We start from the raw sequence: 19,922 nt of genomic DNA on the forward strand, positions 1-19,922 counted from the left end.
TTAAAAGTAATATATTTTATCTACATATATTTATCTACACGTATAAATCCCGAAAGGAACGCATTGAATTTTCCCGCAATCCGTGGAAATTGTGTTCCAGTTCCGGTCGTTCCGATGGTTCCAAACGCGTGGAACACGGAGCGCGCTCTCGGCGATTTACAATCATAAACTTGAGTTTGCTTTGTACTTATCACTGGAGCATGGTTTTATTATGATTTTTGAGCGCCAGGTGGCCGCGTTTTTGTTGTCCATTTGTCGAACGGTACAGGTCTCAGCGCCATTACATCGATAAATGTCATTGTATCCGCGTCCCGCAAAATAATTTTGAACCGATAATTAATTTCAAATAAACCAGGCCAGCCGATATGTCGAGCAAACGGAAAAGTGCGACGACCAAGAAAGGCCGTGGCAAAATGAGAAAGGTCGAATACGACGATGAGGACATTTCCAGTGAGCACGATTCGGACGTTGATGACGCCGAGACCGGTTCGAACGCCAACGGTGAGGACGCTACCGAAGATGATCTTACCGATGTCTCCATTTTCCCGGAATTGCCGCCACCTGAGGTGAGAACACTTTCATCTTTCTTGTGTGCTTGTTTATCCCGGGTAGAGGACTCGCTCGAACCTGGATGATGGAAAACCGACTCATTGGCTAAGTTTGGGACTCGACCACGCGTTCCTAACATCATTGAAAAAAAAGAAATATGTTCTTTATCGAAGAAAGGGAATCGTGCACCCTATTCGCAACGCTAATCGACTTCACAGGTGCAAATAATACCAAGAAGAAGTTCCTGTACATTGTACTTTCATGTCTATGTTTCTCTAATAAATCTGTTACCACTTTCCATACTTGTGACCATTTGGACTTAAATTTCTACTTGTCTGTACCCTATTCGAAAATAGAAAAAGAAATTTCTTTGTTGGACATGCTCAATAGAAATGAAAGTTTGTAGAGAGAAAACTTTGTAGAACAATGTTGTTCTGTCGAACAAAGAGACTATACGTGTCTATTGTAGGGAGGATGGGGAAAGCCAGGAACATTGCTCATGTGTGGTCTTACGAATTGGGAAATGGCAGGTCGCAAGGCACCACCAAAAGGGGTCAAGCCTAACGTGGGTCGTAGCTTATGGACGCCGCATACTTTTAAAAACTTGAACGGGTCAAGAGTTAGATTGGTTGCCTCTGGTCCAGCCGCTTCCCATAGCATTGTCGTTACTGAGGATAACAGATGTCTAGCTTTTGGTCGAAATGATAAAGGTAACTACTCTTGTTATCAGAGATTTCTTAAGTCTTCGTCGGGGAAACTAGAACATTTTTATCGTTATAGGTCAATTGGGCATTGGAGACACTAAACGTCGAGATGAGCCAACCGAAGTTACTGCATTAAGGGGACACACCGTTATAGCAGCATTTTGTGGTCGTAACCACACCTTATTTTTAACGAGTCGCGGAATTGTATTCGCCGCTGGGGACAATAAGTTAGGACAATGTGGAGTTGGGAAGAACGATGCCTGTATTGCTTCTGCGACGAAAGTAAAGTATACTGGACCACCCATAGTGAAAATAGGTTGCGGCGCAGAGTTTTCGATGATCCTAGACATTAAAGGTGGTTTACACTCGTTCGGAAGTCCCGAGTACGGTGCTCTGGGCCATAATACAGATGGCAAATACTTCATAACAAACACAAAGATGGCATTCCACTTTGAGAAAGTGCCTAAAAGAATCGTTTTGTACGTCGAGAGAGCAAAAGACGGTCATGTCACGCCGCTGGACCGCGTCGAGATTACGGACTTTAGTTGTGGCCATTATCACACCGTCGCGATTGATAGCAAAAACCGCGCGTTTTCTTGGGGATTCGGCGGCATCGGTCGTTTAGGCCATAACGAGCAAAGAGACGAGTTGGTACCTCGTCTGATCAAGTTCTTCGAGCCACAGAGCCGTGGCGTTAGAGCTGTCCACTGTGGCAGTACTTACAGCATTGCCATCAACGTGCACGGTTCTGCCTTGATGTTCGGCCAAACGAAACGTACCGGAGAAGCTAACATGTACCCAAAACCGATTCAAGACTTATCAGGTTGGGAAATTCGATGCGTAGGGTGTTCACAAACCAGCGTGGTGGTCGCGGCCGATGATTCAGTCATTGCTTGGGGCGCCAGTCCAACATTTGGCGAACTGGTAAGTCATTTTCCTAATAATATTGAAGAGAACTTGAAAACAGTCTTACGTTAAAACATTATTCCTTTGCCAATTGATTTAGGGTTTCGGTGAAATGCGGAAATCTTCGACCACGCCGATGGAAGTGAAAGCGTTAGAAGGTTTATACATCACTGCCATTGCCTGCGGTGTCTCTCACACGCTCATGATCTGCCGAGACGAGTCCGAGGAAGAGAAAGCTAAGATCAATAAGCTTCAAGTGTATTCCGTTTAGATCGCACGATCCGCAACACGTATAGAGGTAACAAGCTACGAAAAGATTACTCGATCAGCGTGCTAAGAAGTTCTTCTGTGTTCATCACAACCGCCCCACGAACGGATCATAAAAACCCCAGAAATGTATCGCCACATTCGAATCGATAAGTTGTCCCGATAACCGAGAAAAATCGTAGACAAAAGGAGGAGGAGGAGGAGGAGGAGGAGGAGGAAGATCTGTGAGAGCGGCTCTCGGAACAGACCGCTCAGGAAACGTCCATATTGACTACAGACTTAAAAGTTATTACTTTATTATATGTACTTCCACTTTTACTTAACGTACGAACGAACGAACGAACGAACAAACGAACGAACGAACGTTTACCGTGAATAGGGAACCCCCGTTTTTGTTAGTAGCTCAGGATTATAGACCAAACAGATAGATGCAGAAAAATATATTTTGATACGTTGCTATTTTATTGAAATATCTCTGTATCTTCGATCAGAAATGAAAACATGTATGCAGAAGAGTGCTGGAAACCGGACAGGAACCCGTTATGGAATTTCACCGAGATTCACTATCCGTACTTTTTCCGTTTTCACGTATTTTTTCCTTTTTACCCCGACATGTGGAAAAATAGCCTGTATCATTGATTCATTGCAGTAGTACCTGAATCATTAACACTTCGCGGTCCGCGGGACAATCGGAGCTGTCGCGTTCCTTCATTCCCGTCGATTAGAAGACTCTTTAAAAGAGAAACTGCTGAAACCTGGTGTTGCCGAGCAACGTTTCATTTTTTTCTTCTTTTACAATAAATGTATAACGATATATATACACACATATATATATATATATATACATATATATACATATATATGTATATGTACAAGAAGGCCCCGTGCCAGTCAGCGAAACGCGAGTGTTAAACCTGCAAAAAATCAGTTTTATATTTTGTATACAAAGACGATGTAGAATTAATTATAACTAGACCGCGGATGTTTATGCGAACGTACATTTTTAAAGTTTTATTTATTAAGCTGGAACTTGAAACGGACATATTTATGTTCCTCGTTGAAGAATTTATTTGTGTAAAAATAGGAATGTCATCGTTAAATTTCTTCAATTCTCATCCGTTTTCCCGTGTGCGCAACATCCACGGTTTAATTATAACGAACCGTATCTTATGGTTTAAAACGGTTGATGTTTTTTTCTTTTATAATAGACACATAGAGGGTATTATTGATGCTGATATTTTCGAAGCTCGTCTATTCGACGATCCAACAGCAGACCTTCTGTTCCGTTTCGAACGAACGTAAAAATGCTTCCACAAAATACCAGCATTGTTTATCATACTTACGAAACTAAGAGTTGCTTTGCAGTTACACGAACAAAAACAAGGAAAGTCGTAGCGAACGGTATACACTCTGTTGATTGTAATAAAACGCGGTTCGCAACATCGTACACCGTCGGAACTTGAAATGTATACGCGTTCGTATTTTTAAACTGTTCGTATCCCCCCCCGTAGCGAGTGTAATCGGAATTTTATATTGTAATTTTATTTTAGAATTACGTGTTGATAGATGCCACAAGGAAAGAAGAGACTCCGCGAGGAATTTAGAAAACTAACAATAAGTTGTTTATACTTTTTTACAAGATGCGATCACAGCACATCACTGCCACGATACATTTCGAGTGTATTTTGTGATGTCGAGCATTCATTCCTTTTCAATTTCATTAATTGTTCACGCACGGATACAGCCAGTATCTGTTTTCGTACACGGGAGACGAGTGTACAAGGAAAATTACAAAATAAACGAATTTTTTAAGCAATTTCTATTAAACGGTGTTTTAAAGTGTTCACCCTTTGAAGGTATTATGCGTAGAACTGTTGGCAAGCTTCAAATTTGTTTAATGAAGCATTATCGATTTTACAGGAGCTACAGTATTGAGAAAGTTGGCAAGACTCGAGTTTCTTTGATAGTACTTCCATTTTGCATGAACTGCATACTTCTGGAAATTCACAAGGTTCCTGTTTCGTTATTGGCTTGGTTACGCATTTCCAACAAGCTTCCTTAATACGATGTAACTCCTGACGCTTCTTACAAATTATACAAGGAATATTTTTCATGGCTTCCTCATTCTGATCTTTAATTAACTTCTTCTGTTCCATGTGTTTTCTCAGCTATTTAAAAAAGGATTGCTTATCAAGCCATTTTATTGATTAGTCATTGGAAAATATTTTTAAATTATTTAAAAAGAAGTAGTAAGAATTATAGATAATGCTAACAATTAGTTTACGATCCATTGCTACTGTAGCTAATGCAATACTTTCTTTGATACTTTCTTTCTTTTGTTGATTAATATTACCGTGTTTCCAATGAAATAGCTCATATGCTAGATAGTGCAGAGGGTCTGACGGTTTGTATTTTAAAGTTCTAGCCATTGCCCATGCTATTGGCACCATAACATTCTGTCTATGATATCAAAGTAAAGAGTAGAAGTTTAGTAAGTTTAATAATTAATCGCGTTTACCTTAAATAATCATTTCTTTGAACAATCTGTTCTTCTGTTGTTTTTCTGCCTACTGTAAGATAACATTGGCAATCACGTTGCAAATGATCTGATACATCACAAGCAGTGGAAATGCTATCAGACTCAGTCATTTTGCTCAGACTATTCATTATTTGTAAATTACAAGTATCTGATTCCAAAATAGTTAAGACACATTCACATATTATTTCCTGTATGTTATATTTAATATCATATGCGAGTAGATATGGTGAAATTAGAATAAAAAAATTAGCTGTTAGAACCTTACATGTGAACATTCTTCTTTAAATTGATTCAGGCCAATATCAGTCAACATTTGTTCGATTTCTTCGTTAATTCCATATTGTTCTACTAATTCTATTACCTCTTCTTCTACTCCAATATAATTTAAGAATTTCGGAATCTTATGCGATGCTTGCTTAAGAGAAGATTGCCAATTAAGAATCCCAGGAATGTCAATACCACTGAACAGTAAGTGACAAAGCATGTATGAGCTTTGAAGTTCTACTCCATGTATTATAATGTGCCAACAGTCTAATTCTTTTAAACCAGTAGTTCTTAAATTTGATATTAATTCATAGCTAAGTTTGTCAATCCACATGTCTTTGAATTCTAATATGTACGAATCAACGCGGAAACATTTAAAATAAGAAAGTTCACATGAATTAAGACTAATAAGGCCGAGCTTCATTGCTTTTGCAATAGTGTACATGGACATACCTGGAATAGTATGCAATCAATGAAAAATTTGTTAATAATATAACTATAGCGTTGATAGTTACCATTTTTTTGTAATGTTCTTAAAACATACATATTGTATAATCCACTATGTATGGTGACCCATAATCGTTTCTCATTTACAATTTCAGTACGCAATTTTGTCGAACTTATTTGACTTTGAATACATTGTTTTAATTTATTTGCAAGTAATTCTAAGAATTTGGTTTTACTCCATGTACCATATATTTGAAGACCTCTATTTGTTAAAATGATATTTAATTTTGTTTTACTTAACAGTTCTTCTGTTGACGAACATGAATATGTTACAGAAGAATTTCTGTAAACGCGGAAAGTTTCATTTATAAAATTGTTAATTCTTCGAAAAATTAAAATTAAGGGCTACCTTTTATCTTTAACATATTCGTTTTCTGTATTCATATGAATTTTCTGACACATCATGTTTCATTGATGTACATATATATAAATCAACTTTCGAAATAAAAGTTACGTTAAATAGATGATTAGAAGAAAATGTTATGGTAGGCAATTGTTTCAATTAACTATATTGGCATGTATTATTGATTTCATAAAAACATTTAAAAATCAAGAAGATCCGAAACCTACACTGGTACAGGTTTCTGCATGAAATACAGAAAGTACTTTATTTACAAGTACACTATAACGGTTTCATCTATGCAACACTTATTACATATCTTACCTTCACAAAAAGAAAAGCGCATATAAAGTTGAAAGACTGAAAAAATGTATAAATATAATGTCACGCAATGATACATGTAAGTACGTATGTATCGATGACGATATGCATTGCATTCATAGTTTGTGCAAAAGGTAGTTCATTTATGAAGGTGTAAATAAAGCAACGGAGTTTTTAAATGCTACATAAAGTAAAAGCTATAATTTCTGAACGCGGTAGCAATAAAATTTTACTAGATCTATTAATTTAACTTGTGTATGTATGCAAGACATATTTACACGAATACAAATTTAGTATTACAAATGTCTATATAAAATTCAGCTGCTAAATGAGAAAATTATTAATTGAAAACAACTTCATATATATATTCTCAATTCATACGAGGTTTGATAAAAAAAAAAGTATTAATAATAATTATATTTGCTTCACAGCACTAGCACAGATATATTTTAGCGCAACGCCATTATAATCTTATGCTCCCTAAACCTTAGGCCTCTGCTTCCTCTCATATTTTCCAATTTTCTAGAAGAGATTTGACGATTTCGGCACAATTAAAACACACAACACAGAGAAGCTAAATAGGTTCTCATTAGCTAGACTTCTAACGATCTTTTTTACAAGTGGCAGCGATGTTAGACCAAATGTACATTATACACAGGGGACTATTTTGAAGAAAAGCTAATAGCGTGTTCAGCTTATATAGCTTAATCCCCCATTATAATCGTGTTTTTAATTTATTAAAATGATTTTATTATTCTCTCCACGCGAACCCTCGAAAAGCGGTCACTGAGACAGTTGGGTGCAGGCTTGGCCAGGTCAAGTTTAACTAATAAATTTTGGATCACGACTGACCCGGCTTCTGCCAGCATAGAATTAAAATCTTCTCGTTCCTCCCCACTTACTCAACATACGCCCTCTTTACTTTTATCAGCCAATATGACAACAGAAAATTATTTGTTCTGTTCTCTAGAGCTGCGCGAACCGCGAGTTGAACATGAACAGTTCTAATTTATATGTAAAATGCATGATACTTTTTTTTATCACCCATCGTATATAAAAGACTTTTTCTTCCGATATATTAACACAAAACAATTAACATGCTGAGTTACTCATGTTTGTTCTTTAAATTCCCACAAATCAGAATTTAATTTTGTAATTAATGTTAAACTATATTTAAGGAGTAACTTTTGTTGTAGTTATCACTGATTGAATGTTATATCACACGGCAGTTAAACCACGCTGCAATAACAATTCGATGACATTTCAGGCGGACGTTCTAGTGTGTCGTCTACCAACTGTATATCCCTCCTTCCTCTGTACTTCGCTCCTCTCACACTACCATTATCATAGTGTCTGGTTATGTTCCGATCCCAAAGACCCGGTGTTTGTATTATCTACAGTTACAATGCAATTTAATTCTCTACCTATCAAGTTAAAAGGAAAAAGTTTTTACCTTTTGTACAAGTTCCTCAAAGGCATAGTTAATCCCATCTGCTGATTTAGCGCTACTCTCGATGTACAACGTTTGATGTCTCCTAGCGAACTCCAAGCCTTCCTGAGTACTAATCTTCCGGTCTGGCAAATCAATCTTATTGCCTACCACCATTTTGACAATGTCTTCCTTGTGGCTATAAGTGTCTAATTCGCTCAACCATTTTTCCAGCTTCTTGAACGTATCCTCCTTCGTCACATCATATACCAATATGGCACCCTGGGCATTTCTATAATAGCTAGGCGACAGAGTACGAAAACGTTCTTCTCCAGCTGTGTCCTGCAATGAATTTTTATTCAGTTGTAGGATTAAAGTTAAGTTTTAACTTGTAATCGAATCTTACATGTTGAAACAAAAGTAACTAACCCAGATAGAAAGCTGTATCTTATTACCATCGAGTACAATGTCTTTAGTCTTAAAATCTATACCAACTGTGATCTTCGTATTCTCTTCAAACGTATCCTCTATAAATCTTATCAGGATGCTGGTGACAAAAACTGATATATGAACAGACCTGTTTGTGTTACATATGAAAATAGGAAAGTATTTAATTTGAAAAATATACCATGACTTCCCAACACCGCTCTCCCCTATAATTAACAGCTTTAACTTTGTCAATATATCGTGTTCTGTCTCCATGACTGGAACCGTGAAATGACCAATAAATATTGCTCCTTCTTAGTGCGAACACAAATAATTGCTGCAACATGAGATTTCTTTGTAAATGCACAGAGATACTCCGATACCAGGAAACAAGGACAATGAATTCATCACCGACATGTTGTCATTAAAACTAACCAACTGGAACATTGTCTAATGATGAAATACCAATGAGAAATACAGATTGTTTTAAAGATATTTACTGGTACATAAAATAATAGATTACTTGTAGGTACATCTAACAAAAGGGGAACAAAAATAGAGAATTCAATCTCTCTCAATGAAGGAAGACAAATGTATCAAAGCTCTGAACAAAAGCTTACCTGTGAATACGACGTCACTCGAAGCTAACTCATTGGCAATCACTTCGTAATAATCAACACATTATCAATTACAAGCACCTACATCATAAACGTGACCTAGCGATAAGAGAAACGTCAAAACAGTTAGAAGAGTGCCAGCTAAACAATACAGGTGTCGCTTCTATACATTTCCAACACTTATTGAATGGAAAAGAATCGTGCCTCTATTTAGTGTGTTAATTCATTTTCAATTTCACGAAACAAAAACGCGAAACAAACCACGAAATTACATCGAACGATAGTGGACAACGTTCCTCACGAACTGTTCGCCGAAACGACAAAAATGGTCAAATAGTTGTTACGAACGTGCCACTTGCGAATATCAAGACGAACTACCGAATCGTACCTACTAATTCCTTGTATCGAGGGGACACGATGAAGCCCGTAACGTGGAACAAGTGACCCGAAGAATTCCTCGGCTAAAATTATATATTCCGAAATGGAAAAAGATATGGCCGTTCGAATTCCTAACCTTGCCCGTCCGTTCGCGTTATGACATACCAGACGATAACGGTTTCGCCAGCCGCGCCGTAGCCGGATTTTACAAAAAAATGTGAATCCCCGGTGACAGCACTGAAAAAACCGGCGCGAAGATACTTGATCGATGCTCGGGCCGGCTTAAAATCCGCGAAATACCGCGATCGACGAGGGAAAAAAAGGGGGAAAAAGACAAGTAAACCGTGTCGCATCGAGCATGCCATCCGCGCGAGCTTTGTACCCTAAACTCGCTGGTCTCTCTCATGAGTACTCACCGGCGAGCACTGGAAAACCTGTGTGCGCGATCCCATGCCCGTACGTGCACGAAATCACGGGCGAAGTAAGTTTTCGGTTCGCTATAGTGGCAGAACGATAAAGCGAGCCGAGCCGACGGAAAAAAAAAGATGGCCGCCGGTAGGCTGCCATGAAGGGGCTGCGTCGCTCGCGCTTGTGGAAATGGGACGTTGCGACATCCAAGTGTCACCGTCGTCGTGCCCGTGAAGTGTCACAAAGTGTTCCCGAGGTGACGTGAAAGTGTTTTGTGTTCGTTCTCGCGACGGGGGATTGATTTTCCGCGATGGCATCGGACGGGTAAGAGGACTATTTATTTCCGCTTCTAGGGGAACGGTGATCCGCGGCGAGACACACGGCCCGCCTCTGTGGGGGCTATGTTTCCGCAGATCGATAGTGAATTTTTTTCCCAGTGACCCGTCCCAGTTTTCTTGGGAAAGAGGCTCGGTCGTGATCCTCGAGCCACGGGAACCCGTGTTTCTTGTGCTTCCTCCGATTATTCCGATTCACAACTGGGTGGGTTTCGATCACCGAAACGAATCCCCATCGCATTTCAAACCTCCTATGGGATATATTATCGTGGGTCTTGCTCCCGTCCTCCTTTCCGTCTTTTTCTCTTTCTCCTGCTAGCTCCTTCACTCCCATACTATCTCTCGCTCGCACGTTTGCTCGCTCGTTCGCTCTTGTCACTTTCAATTTTTTTCTTTTCCCTTCGCTCCTGTATACAACTATGTGCGGACGAATTTCTGCTGCCTATTCAGTCAATTAAACAGATAGCATGACATCAGACAGTTGCTCGTATTACGGCTAGCATTCCTTTTAATTTATGGTTATGGGGTGGGGGTGAACACCCTTTTATCACGACGGAACCTTCGCTCGATTTTAAATTGTTTCTGTTTTTACCCTGTTTCCCCCCGTGATCATTGACAGTGAGACCATTATTGCGATTATCTGATCCCTTGTTAGTGTGTGTGTTCACTCGTGTGTGCGCGCGCGCGTATGTGTGTGTGTGTGTATGGTATGTGCGTGTTTTTTTTCTTTTCTTGTACGTAGAAAGATATTCCCGATAAACGACGGCCTCGCCACGGTTTACCGTAGATTCGGCAGAATGCTATTGATTAATTATTTATAACTTACGGTTGATCCGAGTGATTTGCAATTTCTTTTGCTGCACCGACAACGGAACGGACCGCTCCGTGAACCCGCTCGTTGCATAAATGTATTTAATCGCGTTCTTCCTGTGTTATTCGCAATTTCTTCCTGACTTTGTTGTATTATTTTTAGAATTTTTAATTATAGCGATAAAAACGAGCAACAAATTTATCTTTTATTCACCCTACACGCCTTAGTGGTTTAATGTGCGTTTATAGGAAGTATGAATAGTTTTAAATGTCACGAGTCTTAGAATTGTTTAAATATATTCCGTTTGTTCGGTATTGCGAATTAAAAATATATCTAGGAGGAGGAGAGATTTGTATTAGTAATATTTTTTTCTTTTTTTTTTATACCAGCAGTGGACATATGTGTAACCAAGGTATAAAATATTAATAAATTATATATGGTTACAGTAGAATGGAATGGGTCGAAATCATAGAACCTCGTACAAAGGAGCATATGTATGCAAATCTTACGACTGGAGAATGTGTATGGGATCCTCCACCTGGTGTGCCAGTGTAAGGCTTATATTTTTCTTTGTTACAATACAATAGTATTATAAAGCCCAACTTTCTAAGAAAGAGAAATGATTACTTGACTAAGATTCAGTTGTATTTCTGATCTAATTAGCTCGGTGAAAGTTATCATTGTACATATAAGGTTCTGCCTTTATCACATAGGAAGCATTTATAATTGAAAGAGATTTCTACTATGGCACATGTTCTGAATTTCAATGTTTCACATAATTCGAATTTTGTAAATGTTCAGTTTGGAGTTCTGTGATTTTTCTAACATTACACACTTTAATATATAGTTCGTATAGTTCTGCTAATAATTATAGGAAGAAAACTGATAACAACCAATGGTGGGAACTATTTGATCAAAATACTTCACGGTTTTACTATTATAATGCAACCTCCCTAAAAACTGTCTGGCACCGTCCAAGTGATTGTGACATCATACCATTAGCAAAGCTTCAGGTGAGTGATTCACTTTTACTGATAATAAATATCAAATTTGTATGGGTGGCGGTGTTGATAGCGTTTATGGTTGTCCCAAAAAACTAGGTGGGTCGTATAAATATCTTGAATTTTAAGAAATGATAGCATCCATTATTGTTGACTTGTTGAATACAATATTTGATTTACACATATGTCAATAATGACTGTGTACAAACATGTTTCTCGAGCTTCTCTGTATTATCATGTATCAATGTGTATAATGCTGAACTTATAAGTGTGTGAGCTGTCTGCTCTCCTTTCGGCTATAAATAGATGTTTGTAGCTAAGAGAAAAAAAGTACCACGAGAAAAGCCTGATAATCTTTGAAAATTGCAATATGTATGGGCATTACCTAGAATTTTTAACAATACTCTAAGTTTTTGCATCAAGCACTTTCTGAATAATTATTTCAAACATATGGTAGACGTTAAAGCAGAATACAGAGCCAGCAAGCAGCAGTGGAGTTGATACTCAGAAATCAACCGAGCCAAGAAAGAAAGAATCTGTATCCACCCAGACACAAACTCCTTCTGTTAGTCGATCTACAAGGTTCAGTCATCAAGAAAGTTCCAATTTGTCTTCTTCGTTGGTAAGGTCCCCACTCTACAACAACTCTTTTATGGAATTGGTAAGCGAATACTATGTTACTGTTCTTGTTATAGCAAAGTGGTAGTGTAAATAAAACACGAATATCTGGTGTTGGTGTGGACCTCCAGACGTCTCCTCCTTCTCCATCGCCATCCACAAGACGTCACCATCATCATCACCATCATCACCACAACAACAGGCATCATAGGCATCATGAAGTCCCGACAGCTCGTCGCCAGCATAATCATTCGCAAGATTCTGGACGCTCTAGCGACAGTTCGGTATCCCACAGTCGAACGTCTTTGGAATCGACCGGCTACCGACTGCTGGACTCTCCGCACCGGCATCATCATCGTTCTGCCACCCAAACGCCAGCGAATCAAGCACAATCATCTCCCAGACAGCACAGCGGTACATTGGAAGCCAGGGGCCATAAGAGCGGAACATTGGAAAGTGTGAAGAATCAGAAGTCTGTGCCGCTGGGTGAACCACCGCCATTAGGTTTATCGCTTTCAACTAGCACCCCTCTCTTCAAGAAGAAGACATTTGTTGACTCGCAACGCGAGGTTAGGGCAGGGAATTTAGAATTGGAAAAGAATAAAAATGGTAAGAATGTGAGTTAAGTTTTGTAATTCATAAGTTGCTATGCTATTCCCGTTGAAAAGCTTCATCGAGTTCACCGAGATCATTCATGGCTTAACGTTCTAGGTAGGGAAAGTAGTAGAGGCTCATACGGTCCTGAACCGAGCACTTCGCCATATCGTGATTCGTTGATGGAGTCTAGAATATTCAGGCAAGAGATGCCACCGTACCGTCCGCCAGAAGTTCAATTGAGTCATAGTTATAAATCACAGGGCGAGAAGTATGGCTCCCTGGTGGAAAGTAGTAACCGTTATCATAGAGATAGGGAAAGAGAGATTCATCATAGGGAAAGAGTAAATAGTTTGGACAAGACAAACACGTCAGCCTTTTATCCAAGTTCCATGCATTCGCGTAATATGAATAAGCAAGATAACACTGGTAGTATAGGAAGAAGGCATCACGGAGGTTCGGTGTCCCTTTCCGAAGCAAATAAAGATGCGTACAACGTCATGATGGCGGATTGGAATGAACCATCAGGGGTTCAGAAAAGCCTTGTCAGGGGCACCGGAGGACTCTTAAGTGGCGCGTCGAAGCAAAGGAGCGTCGAGGTTGCGGAGAGGGAGAGAGAGCGTGAACGCGACAGAGAGAAACAGTATAGAAGGAACACAGCGTGCAATAACTCGATGGATTGTAAGTAGATTTCTCGATCGTTTAATTAACTCCAGAAAGATTGATCACCTTCGACGCTTCAAGAAACACTGAGCCCGTTAAGACTCCACCCAATCTTTCTAGGGTTAAATACTACTCACATCTATAGTTAGTCCGGTGTTAGTTTCACGGTGCATGTTTCTTCAAGGTGTGCCGCAGCCATTAGCTCGAAGCTACAGTTTTGTACAGCAACAGAAGCAGCAGCAAAAGATACAGCAGATGCACCAGCAGCAATCGAGGAGAAGGGACAGGGATGACGATTCGATGCATGAACGTTACTTAATAAGTCAGAGCCACGAGCAACCTAGGCAGAGGCTCAGCAGCAACACTAGCAGTAGCAATAGCAGTAATAGTAGCAGTAATAGTGCCGTAGGTGAGGAGACGGAGGGACTCACAGAAGGGGACGACAGTAAGAAGAAGAGAAGCAACGGGAACCCGAGTCCGCCTCCGTCTCCATTCTACGGGAATCCGTTGTCCGACGCCGATTACTTGTTGCCGCTTCAACATTATATTCTGCAACAGGCGAAACTCTCAGGTGAGCATCCTCGCGTCCCACGAACCGTATGATAATCAACGAGCACACGCACGAACAGTATATCCAACACTATTCTTCGTATCGTAGGTTGTTATAAGTTCGGAGATCCTTTGTTGGTAGAAGAAGGTGACGATTCCTTGGACGAGGAGGGCGGAAGAGGCGAGGATATCGGCGGGAGAGCCGAAGACGATTCTGATGATCAGTTCGCAGATGACGAGGCAGCCAGCAACCAGGGTGATTCTTCTAGCCAAGAGTACCTTGAAGATCATTACGCAGGTCAGTGGCTAGAGACAAGTAACCAAGACATTTTTCTCTTCAGAGATGATCAAAACCATTTCTCCTTATTGTCACACACAGATTTAGGTAATTACGACACCGCAGGCTTAGCGACTTACTACAACACTGCGGACACGCTGACGAGGCCACAAGTGCGACCACCGTCACCACCGAATACCATATCGCAAACAGAGATCCGTGACAGCGTGACGACTACGAGACAAGTTACCGTACCAACGTGTACCATCAGTTCCCTACCCACGATTGGTACCAGCGTAGACAACGTCGACTCGGAAGAGGCAAGACGAAACGACAGTGCCGGCGGCGGCGATATCGAGAAATACGCACAAGACAATCTCAACTTGAACTGCGGGCGACCGAAGGGTTTGAGACTTCTCTTCCGGAAGAAGTTCAGCGTTCGAGACATTCTGAGCTGGTCGAAGGATCCTATACCGCAACCGATGCTCGTCGTCGTGGACGGGGAAAAGCTACTGAAACGGGAGGCTTGCAATTTATTCAGGCTGGTGCAAGTGTACATGGGTGACCGGAAGGCAAACGTAGGGATGACGTTGGACAGTGTGGCTATGGACATTGTAAATACCGCGTTCTCGAAGCCGCCGTTACGGGATGAACTGTACGTTCAGATCTGCAGGCAAACCACAGAGAATCCGCGGAAAGAGAGCCTCCGCCGTGGCTGGGAGCTGATGGCCGTTTGCCTGGCCTTCGTTCCACCTAGCGCAACGTTCGAGCCCTATCTTGAAGGCTACATGAACAGACACCGCGATCCGAATTTCCAGTTCCCGGAAGTGGCCAAGTGGCCGATCCACGTTCAGGTTAGTCACTACGCGACAGTCGCCTGTCGACGCCTTCAGCGAATCGGTGCGCACGGCAAGCGGCAACCACGAAAGGCTACCATAGAAGACATTGATCAAGCAAGGGTACGCTCTATCATATTCACCCTTCCAGATTTCTTTCATTAATATATTAATAATTCTCTCGTCGTTCACTGTTACAGATTCAAATCTTCCGAGCGTCTATGTTCGGGGCGACGCTCTCGGAAGTGATGGCGTTGCAAAGAGACAGATACCCGAACCGAGAGTTACCATGGATACAAACCACGCTAACACGGCAGGTATTGGCCCGCGGTGGTATATTGACCGAGGGTATTTTCAGGGTGTCCGCGGACGCGGATGAGGTTAGCGCTTTGAAGGCTTGCCTGGACAGGTTCGAGGACGGCACGATTCTGGCTGCTCCCCAGGATGCTCACGCGCCCGCTTCTTTGTTGAAACTATGGGTACGCGAGCTGTACGAGCCGCTGATACCTGATTCCTTTTACGCGGAGTGCGTCTCGATGAGACACGACGACGCCGAGGTGTCCGCAGCGAACGTCGCTGCGCTCGTCGATCGATTGCCCGACCTGAATCGTCGGGTGCTGTGCCACTTGATACGGTTTCTACAGGTGAATAATAGTTTCTGTGGATTGGTAAATGATGCGATCTGTAGATATTTCATGAGGATTTTCTTCTAGATATTCGCGAGACCCGAGGTGGTTGCCCGCACCAAAATGGACGCGAACAATCTGGCGATGGTGATGGCGCCGAACATACTGCGGTGCACCTCGCAAGATCCGCGCGTGATCTTGGAGAACGCGCGAAAAGAAATGGCTTTTGTTCGTACTCTTATCGAGTCATTAGAAACCGCTTGGGTCGATGATCTTCACTGACCTTATTCTACTGCGCTAGAAGAAAGAACGCTCTAGACTACTATGCCAAATGAAATCAGCTGTATATTCATAAGTATTGTTAGTTATTTCACCGTTCTATATTATCTTTCACAGTTCGTTTTTCTTTCTCTCTCTCGTCGTCTCTGTCGTTTTGTTTCTCTTGGCCATCACCGGACCCCAATAATCCCGTTCCTCGATGTTCTTCAACCGTAATCTTTAGTGCTACGAAAACTTTACCAAGCTAATCTCACCGAGTTTCCAACTTGCCCCCTTCGCTCCCCCTCGCTCCTCGTTCCCTATTTATTATTTATATGCAAATTATATGTTATACAGATAGAGATTATTATTATATTATGTATATCACTATATATCATATTATATATTTTACCAACCCTTGTTACCGCGTTGACCGTAACGCGGACGGCTTTTTTACTCGATTATTGTTGAATCTCGTGTAAGATAACAGAAATCATGTGTTACCGTGTATAGCTGCACTCCGCGATGATCTTTTTGTATAAGCGACGAATTTGACGTGTACAACGTTTATCGAGGAGTAAACATTGCAAAGGATTAGCAAGCTGTATTCAACTGTGTTTTTTTTTCCTTCCGGTTTCACTCACCTGTTTTTACAACGAACATTCTTTCGTTTCAATCTTCCACTTCGACGAGAACAATGAAACGATTTCCGAGGGTGCACGACACAACCGTGCGTGACTGGCAGCTGTTTTCTTACTTCTAATTTATAACAATTTTTCTTATCTTTTCCATTCTTCTTTTGTTGCCAAACGAAAGTTACCAGTTAATAATCATTGTATTAAATATAATATTTAAATTATACAAACAAAATATCACAAAACGATGGTCGCCGTTATGCCGTAATGGACACTGTTTTCTTTCCTTCTCCTTTTTAATGTAAATATCGTATAAAAATTGGTATAGCAATTGTTGTCGGTATCCGATGTTAATAGAGTAAATCACTCGCAACGTACCTGCTTTTACACTACGCTAAGCATTATCTAGTTACACCTATCGAAATTTTATATACAAGATGTACAAAGTAATCGATTACACTAAAATACTGCTTCTGATGTGCGCCAATTTCATTAGACCTTCTTCGACGTGTGTTCATCATCTTCGAACCTGCTCCTATTGGAACGAACACGTTTCGGCTCAAAGAAATCTTTTCTTTTTCGTAGGAATAGCATAATGATTTTCATATAAAAACGTTTTCCCGACGATTTTCCAGTGTTTCACGATCGAAAGATAAGTATTGCCATTTACAAGTTTGTTCAGAGATCGTTATAAGAGCTTCCCTGTACTCTAAATCAATCTTCGGAGCGTGTCCTCTTAAGCACAAGTCACCGTGTGTCTCTAAACGATAGTACCGTTCGCGCGACCGCTGCACAAGTTCAACTTAAGTAGAGCTTAAGACTCCCGAACACGTTGAAACTTGCAGCAATGCAGGCATCGCGACAAGTGATGGGTTTGTCTTCCAAAGTTTCATAATACATGTTGCAGTCAGACAAAAAGTGAAAAAGGCTTGACACTAGAACTACCGGAAGGGACAAAATGACCCATTCATGGTTTCTTTTTTTCCAGTTATTGAGAAGGTAACGAATACTTCTCTGAGAAATTACTAGAGAAATTGGTTTAGTAATGCAGAAACTACAGTGCAAATCAATTGAAGTCTCAATAGTTGCACCATCTAGTTTCTATAGACAAATTTCAAAAAGACAATTTCACTGCTTGGTAATTCTAGTGTCAAACCTATTTTAGCGATGGGTTTGTGTCTCCCAAAGTTTCATGATACATGTTGCACTCAAACAGAAAGTGAAGAAGCTCAAATCCATCGCTACAAGTGATGAGACTCTCAGAGTTCCATGATACATGTTGCATTCAGACATAGAGAGAAAAAGGCTTAAACCAATCATTTGTAGCAATGGGTTTGAGTCTCTCAAACTTTCATGATACATGTTGCACACAAATAAAGGGAGAAAAGGTTCAGACCCATCGCTACAAGTGATGAGACTCCCAAAGTTTCATGATACATCATGTAGCACTCAAACAAAAGGTGAAAAAGGCTCAATCCCATCGCTTGTTGCGATGCCTGCTTGCTGCAAGTTTCAATATGTATGGGGCCCTATAGAATCCGACCGATTTCCGGTCTTGCCGGTTTACCTTACCCAGCTGGTAGCAGTAGTCGATCTTAGCAAACGATTTTTCACAGGAACAGTACACAGTGTCTCGAGCTAATCGCGTAATAACAAAGTGGAACACTTTTCAGGAATAACAGGTTGTTAACAGTTGTCGATGAACGACGCTGTGGACCCGCTGGCGATCTCCGCGTACTCCTGCCTGCTGGCTGAGCACAGCTTGCTGGTGAAGTCTGCTTCCCTTTTTCTGCGGACACAGACACAACGTAGGTACCCATATAAATCTTCCAACAAGAGACACATCGAAGAATCTTTTCTTACGAACTTGTGAATTTTTCTATGGAAGGTCAACGAAAAGGAAGAGAAAGGTCGAAGATCAAATTTGTAAGTGTATCTCAGAATTTGTAAATAAAGATTTTGATGATAGAAAGAGATCAATGATAGACTCTTAGCAATTGAAACTTTTAAATTAACCCTTTGCACTCGAGGACTCTGGGGTTATTGAAAAATTGTCATTGTAAACTAAGAAGTTGTGTTAAGTAGATTATAATATCTGTATCTATGATCGATGAAAAAACATTTATGGTTTTCCTTTTTATCGTATCATTTATTTATATGTGAATATGCTTTGCTACTGAAATTGCTGCGAGTGCAAGGGGTTGAAGGTAGTATAGATTGGTAATATGTACATTAAAATTACTATGATTATTAACCCTTTGCACTCGGTTTATCTTCAATGTTGTCGGTAGTAAATTTGCATTTAGTATCAGAAAAATTAATTAAAGTAATATACATTTATTATTATAATAATATTTAATTTTCATAATCTTTTAAAGTGTGGCACTTTCTCAAACAATTTCCAACATTCTATCACAAATTATTGTCATCTCCAGCCTAATATACGAGTGCAAAGGGTTAATATTAAAAGTATAATGAATCATTGTTAAAATTGAATAAATATCAATCCTGTGCACTCAGCTTATCTTCAATATTGTCAGTTACAAATTTGTATACAGTTTCAGAGAAATGAATTAAACTAATATACAGCAATAGGATTCAACGTTTCATATTTATTTCATTTATTATTATAATAAGATGTAATTTTCATAATCTTTTAAAGTGTGGCACGTTCTCAAACAATTTCCAACATTCTATCACAAATTATTGTCATCTCCAGCATAATATATGAGTGCAAAGGGTTAAAAATTCTCATTTATACGTGAACGAACAACGTAAAGAGTTTTAGGGGTGAGACTCACCCTCTTCCCGGCAGTTCCATGACGTCGACGGTGACGCTGTTCACGTAAAGACGATCGTTGCACCAGAAAAAGCAGAGCGAGCGCGGCTGCAGCACGTCCATGTCGTATGTCCATGAAAGTTCGACTCGCCTGATTTTTCCAATTTCACCGGTCGCCCCCGCCGGATGCGCGACCACCATTCGCACCGTCGATCCGTGTTCCAATTTCATGTAACCGCTACAAGTCGGTGAGTGAAAGAACCAATAAAATTTATCTTCGCGAAA

The 19,922-nt window shown here is 40.3% G+C and overlaps 6 protein-coding genes across 24 annotated transcripts in view; 2 read left to right on the forward strand and 4 right to left on the reverse strand.

Annotated features, from left to right (window-relative positions):
• Window positions 1-151: 151 nt before the first annotated feature.
• LOC116426012 (protein RCC2 homolog) lies at window positions 152-4,253 on the forward strand. Of its 3 annotated transcripts, XR_012998086.1 has the most exons (5): window positions 152-566; window positions 1,019-1,259; window positions 1,330-2,177; window positions 2,260-3,900; window positions 3,977-4,253. XR_012998086.1 is itself a non-coding variant. In XM_031974434.2 (4 exons), exons 1-4 carry the CDS (start codon window positions 366-368, stop codon window positions 2,428-2,430), a joined length of 1,461 nt encoding a protein of 486 aa, XP_031830294.1. In that variant the 5' UTR covers window positions 152-365; the 3' UTR covers window positions 2,431-4,253. The 3 variants fall into 3 exon arrangements, 2 of the variants coding, with proteins under 2 accessions (XP_031830294.1, XP_031830295.1); XM_031974434.2 differs by having other exon boundaries at window positions 2,260-4,253; XM_031974435.2 differs by lacking the exon at window positions 152-566 and adding an exon at window positions 573-767 and having other exon boundaries at window positions 2,260-4,253.
• LOC116425981 (uncharacterized) lies at window positions 2,866-4,881 on the reverse strand. The gene is made up of 2 exons (XM_031974352.2): window positions 4,700-4,881; window positions 2,866-4,594 (listed from the first exon to the last, which is right to left on the reverse strand). The coding sequence occupies exons 1-2, from the start codon at window positions 4,874-4,876 to the stop codon at window positions 4,286-4,288; spliced, it is 486 nt and encodes a 161-aa protein (XP_031830212.2). The 5' UTR covers window positions 4,877-4,881; the 3' UTR covers window positions 2,866-4,285.
• Window positions 4,882-5,218: 337 nt separating this feature from the next.
• LOC143174271 (uncharacterized) lies at window positions 5,219-6,072 on the reverse strand. Its single transcript, XM_076364980.1, has one exon. It carries the CDS (start codon window positions 5,678-5,680, stop codon window positions 5,219-5,221), a length of 462 nt encoding a protein of 153 aa, XP_076221095.1. The 5' UTR covers window positions 5,681-6,072.
• A 157-nt stretch (window positions 6,073-6,229) lies between these two features.
• Window positions 6,230-9,813, reverse strand: LOC116426013 (ras-related protein Rab-18-B). 5 transcript variants are annotated; one of them, XM_031974437.2, is made up of 6 exons: window positions 9,664-9,813; window positions 8,873-8,968; window positions 8,455-8,589; window positions 8,256-8,373; window positions 7,851-8,168; window positions 6,230-7,791 (listed from the first exon to the last, which is right to left on the reverse strand). In XM_031974437.2, the coding sequence occupies exons 3-6, from the start codon at window positions 8,526-8,528 to the stop codon at window positions 7,627-7,629; spliced, it is 675 nt and encodes a 224-aa protein (XP_031830297.1). In that variant the 5' UTR covers window positions 8,529-8,589; window positions 8,873-8,968; window positions 9,664-9,813; the 3' UTR covers window positions 6,230-7,626. The 5 variants fall into 5 exon arrangements, with proteins under 5 accessions (XP_031830297.1, XP_031830299.1, XP_076221092.1 ...); XM_031974439.2 differs by lacking the exon at window positions 8,873-8,968; XM_076364977.1 differs by having other exon boundaries at window positions 8,256-8,589.
• Window positions 9,814-9,827: 14 nt separating this feature from the next.
• RhoGAP93B (MyTH4 and RhoGAP_KIAA1688 domain-containing protein RhoGAP93B) lies at window positions 9,828-16,830 on the forward strand. 10 transcript variants are annotated; one of them, XM_076364972.1, is made up of 11 exons: window positions 9,828-9,979; window positions 11,248-11,352; window positions 11,676-11,814; window positions 12,260-12,463; window positions 12,552-13,029; window positions 13,132-13,695; window positions 13,862-14,248; window positions 14,336-14,524; window positions 14,606-15,462; window positions 15,540-15,983; window positions 16,053-16,830. In XM_076364972.1, the coding sequence occupies exons 1-11, from the start codon at window positions 9,966-9,968 to the stop codon at window positions 16,245-16,247; spliced, it is 3,576 nt and encodes a 1,191-aa protein (XP_076221087.1). In that variant the 5' UTR covers window positions 9,828-9,965; the 3' UTR covers window positions 16,248-16,830. The 10 variants fall into 10 exon arrangements, with proteins under 10 accessions (XP_076221087.1, XP_031830283.1, XP_076221090.1 ...); XM_031974423.2 differs by having other exon boundaries at window positions 12,260-12,424; window positions 12,498-13,029; XM_076364975.1 differs by having other exon boundaries at window positions 12,260-12,424; window positions 12,498-13,029; window positions 14,369-14,524.
• A 220-nt stretch (window positions 16,831-17,050) lies between these two features.
• Window positions 17,051-19,922, reverse strand: part of LOC116426010 (pancreatic triacylglycerol lipase) — a 44,560-nt gene continuing 41,688 nt past the window's right edge. For all 4 annotated transcript variants that reach the window (XM_031974433.2, XM_031974430.2, XM_031974431.2 and 1 more), the window contains 2 exons: window positions 19,660-19,875; window positions 17,051-18,647 (listed from right to left, as the gene is read on the reverse strand). In XM_031974433.2, coding sequence (XP_031830293.1) covers window positions 18,545-18,647; window positions 19,660-19,875 — 319 coding nt within the window. In that variant the 3' untranslated portion in view covers window positions 17,051-18,544. The remainder of the gene's footprint in view (window positions 18,648-19,659; window positions 19,876-19,922) is intronic.

This window comes from Nomia melanderi, chromosome 2 (assembly GCF_051020985.1).
Source record: "Nomia melanderi isolate GNS246 chromosome 2, iyNomMela1, whole genome shotgun sequence".
NCBI lineage: Eukaryota > Metazoa > Arthropoda > Insecta > Hymenoptera > Halictidae > Nomia > Nomia melanderi.

Bases quoted from the DNA above. Each gene is read 5' to 3' on its own strand.
- LOC143174271 (XM_076364980.1), bottom strand. From the start codon at position 5,680: ATGTCCATGTACACTATTGCAAAAGCAATGAAGCTCGGCCTTATTAGT.
- LOC116425981 (XM_031974352.2), bottom strand. From the start codon at position 4,876: ATGGTGCCAATAGCATGGGCAATGGCTAGAACTTTAAAATACAAACCG. The intron at 4,595-4,699 runs GTTAGCATTATC...TTTTTTAAATAG, and splicing joins CAATGGATCGTAAACTAATT to CTGAGAAAACACATGGAACA.
- LOC116426013 (XM_076364979.1), bottom strand. From the start codon at position 8,528: ATGGAGACAGAACACGATATATTGACAAAGTTAAAGCTGTTAATTATA. The intron at 8,169-8,255 runs GTTAGTTACTTT...AATTCATTGCAG, and splicing joins AGATACAGCTTTCTATCTGG to GACACAGCTGGAGAAGAACG. The intron at 7,792-7,850 runs GTAAAAACTTTT...TTGTAACTGTAG, and splicing joins TTGAGGAACTTGTACAAAAG to ATAATACAAACACCGGGTCT.
- RhoGAP93B (XM_031974423.2), top strand. The intron at 14,525-14,605 runs GTCAGTGGCTAG...TGTCACACACAG, and splicing joins CCTTGAAGATCATTACGCAG to ATTTAGGTAATTACGACACC. The intron at 15,463-15,539 runs GTACGCTCTATC...TCACTGTTACAG, and splicing joins AAGACATTGATCAAGCAAGG to ATTCAAATCTTCCGAGCGTC.
- LOC116426012 (XM_031974434.2), top strand. From the start codon at position 366: ATGTCGAGCAAACGGAAAAGTGCGACGACCAAGAAAGGCCGTGGCAAA. The intron at 567-1,018 runs GTGAGAACACTT...TGTCTATTGTAG, and splicing joins CGGAATTGCCGCCACCTGAG to GGAGGATGGGGAAAGCCAGG. The intron at 2,178-2,259 runs GTAAGTCATTTT...CAATTGATTTAG, and splicing joins GTCCAACATTTGGCGAACTG to GGTTTCGGTGAAATGCGGAA.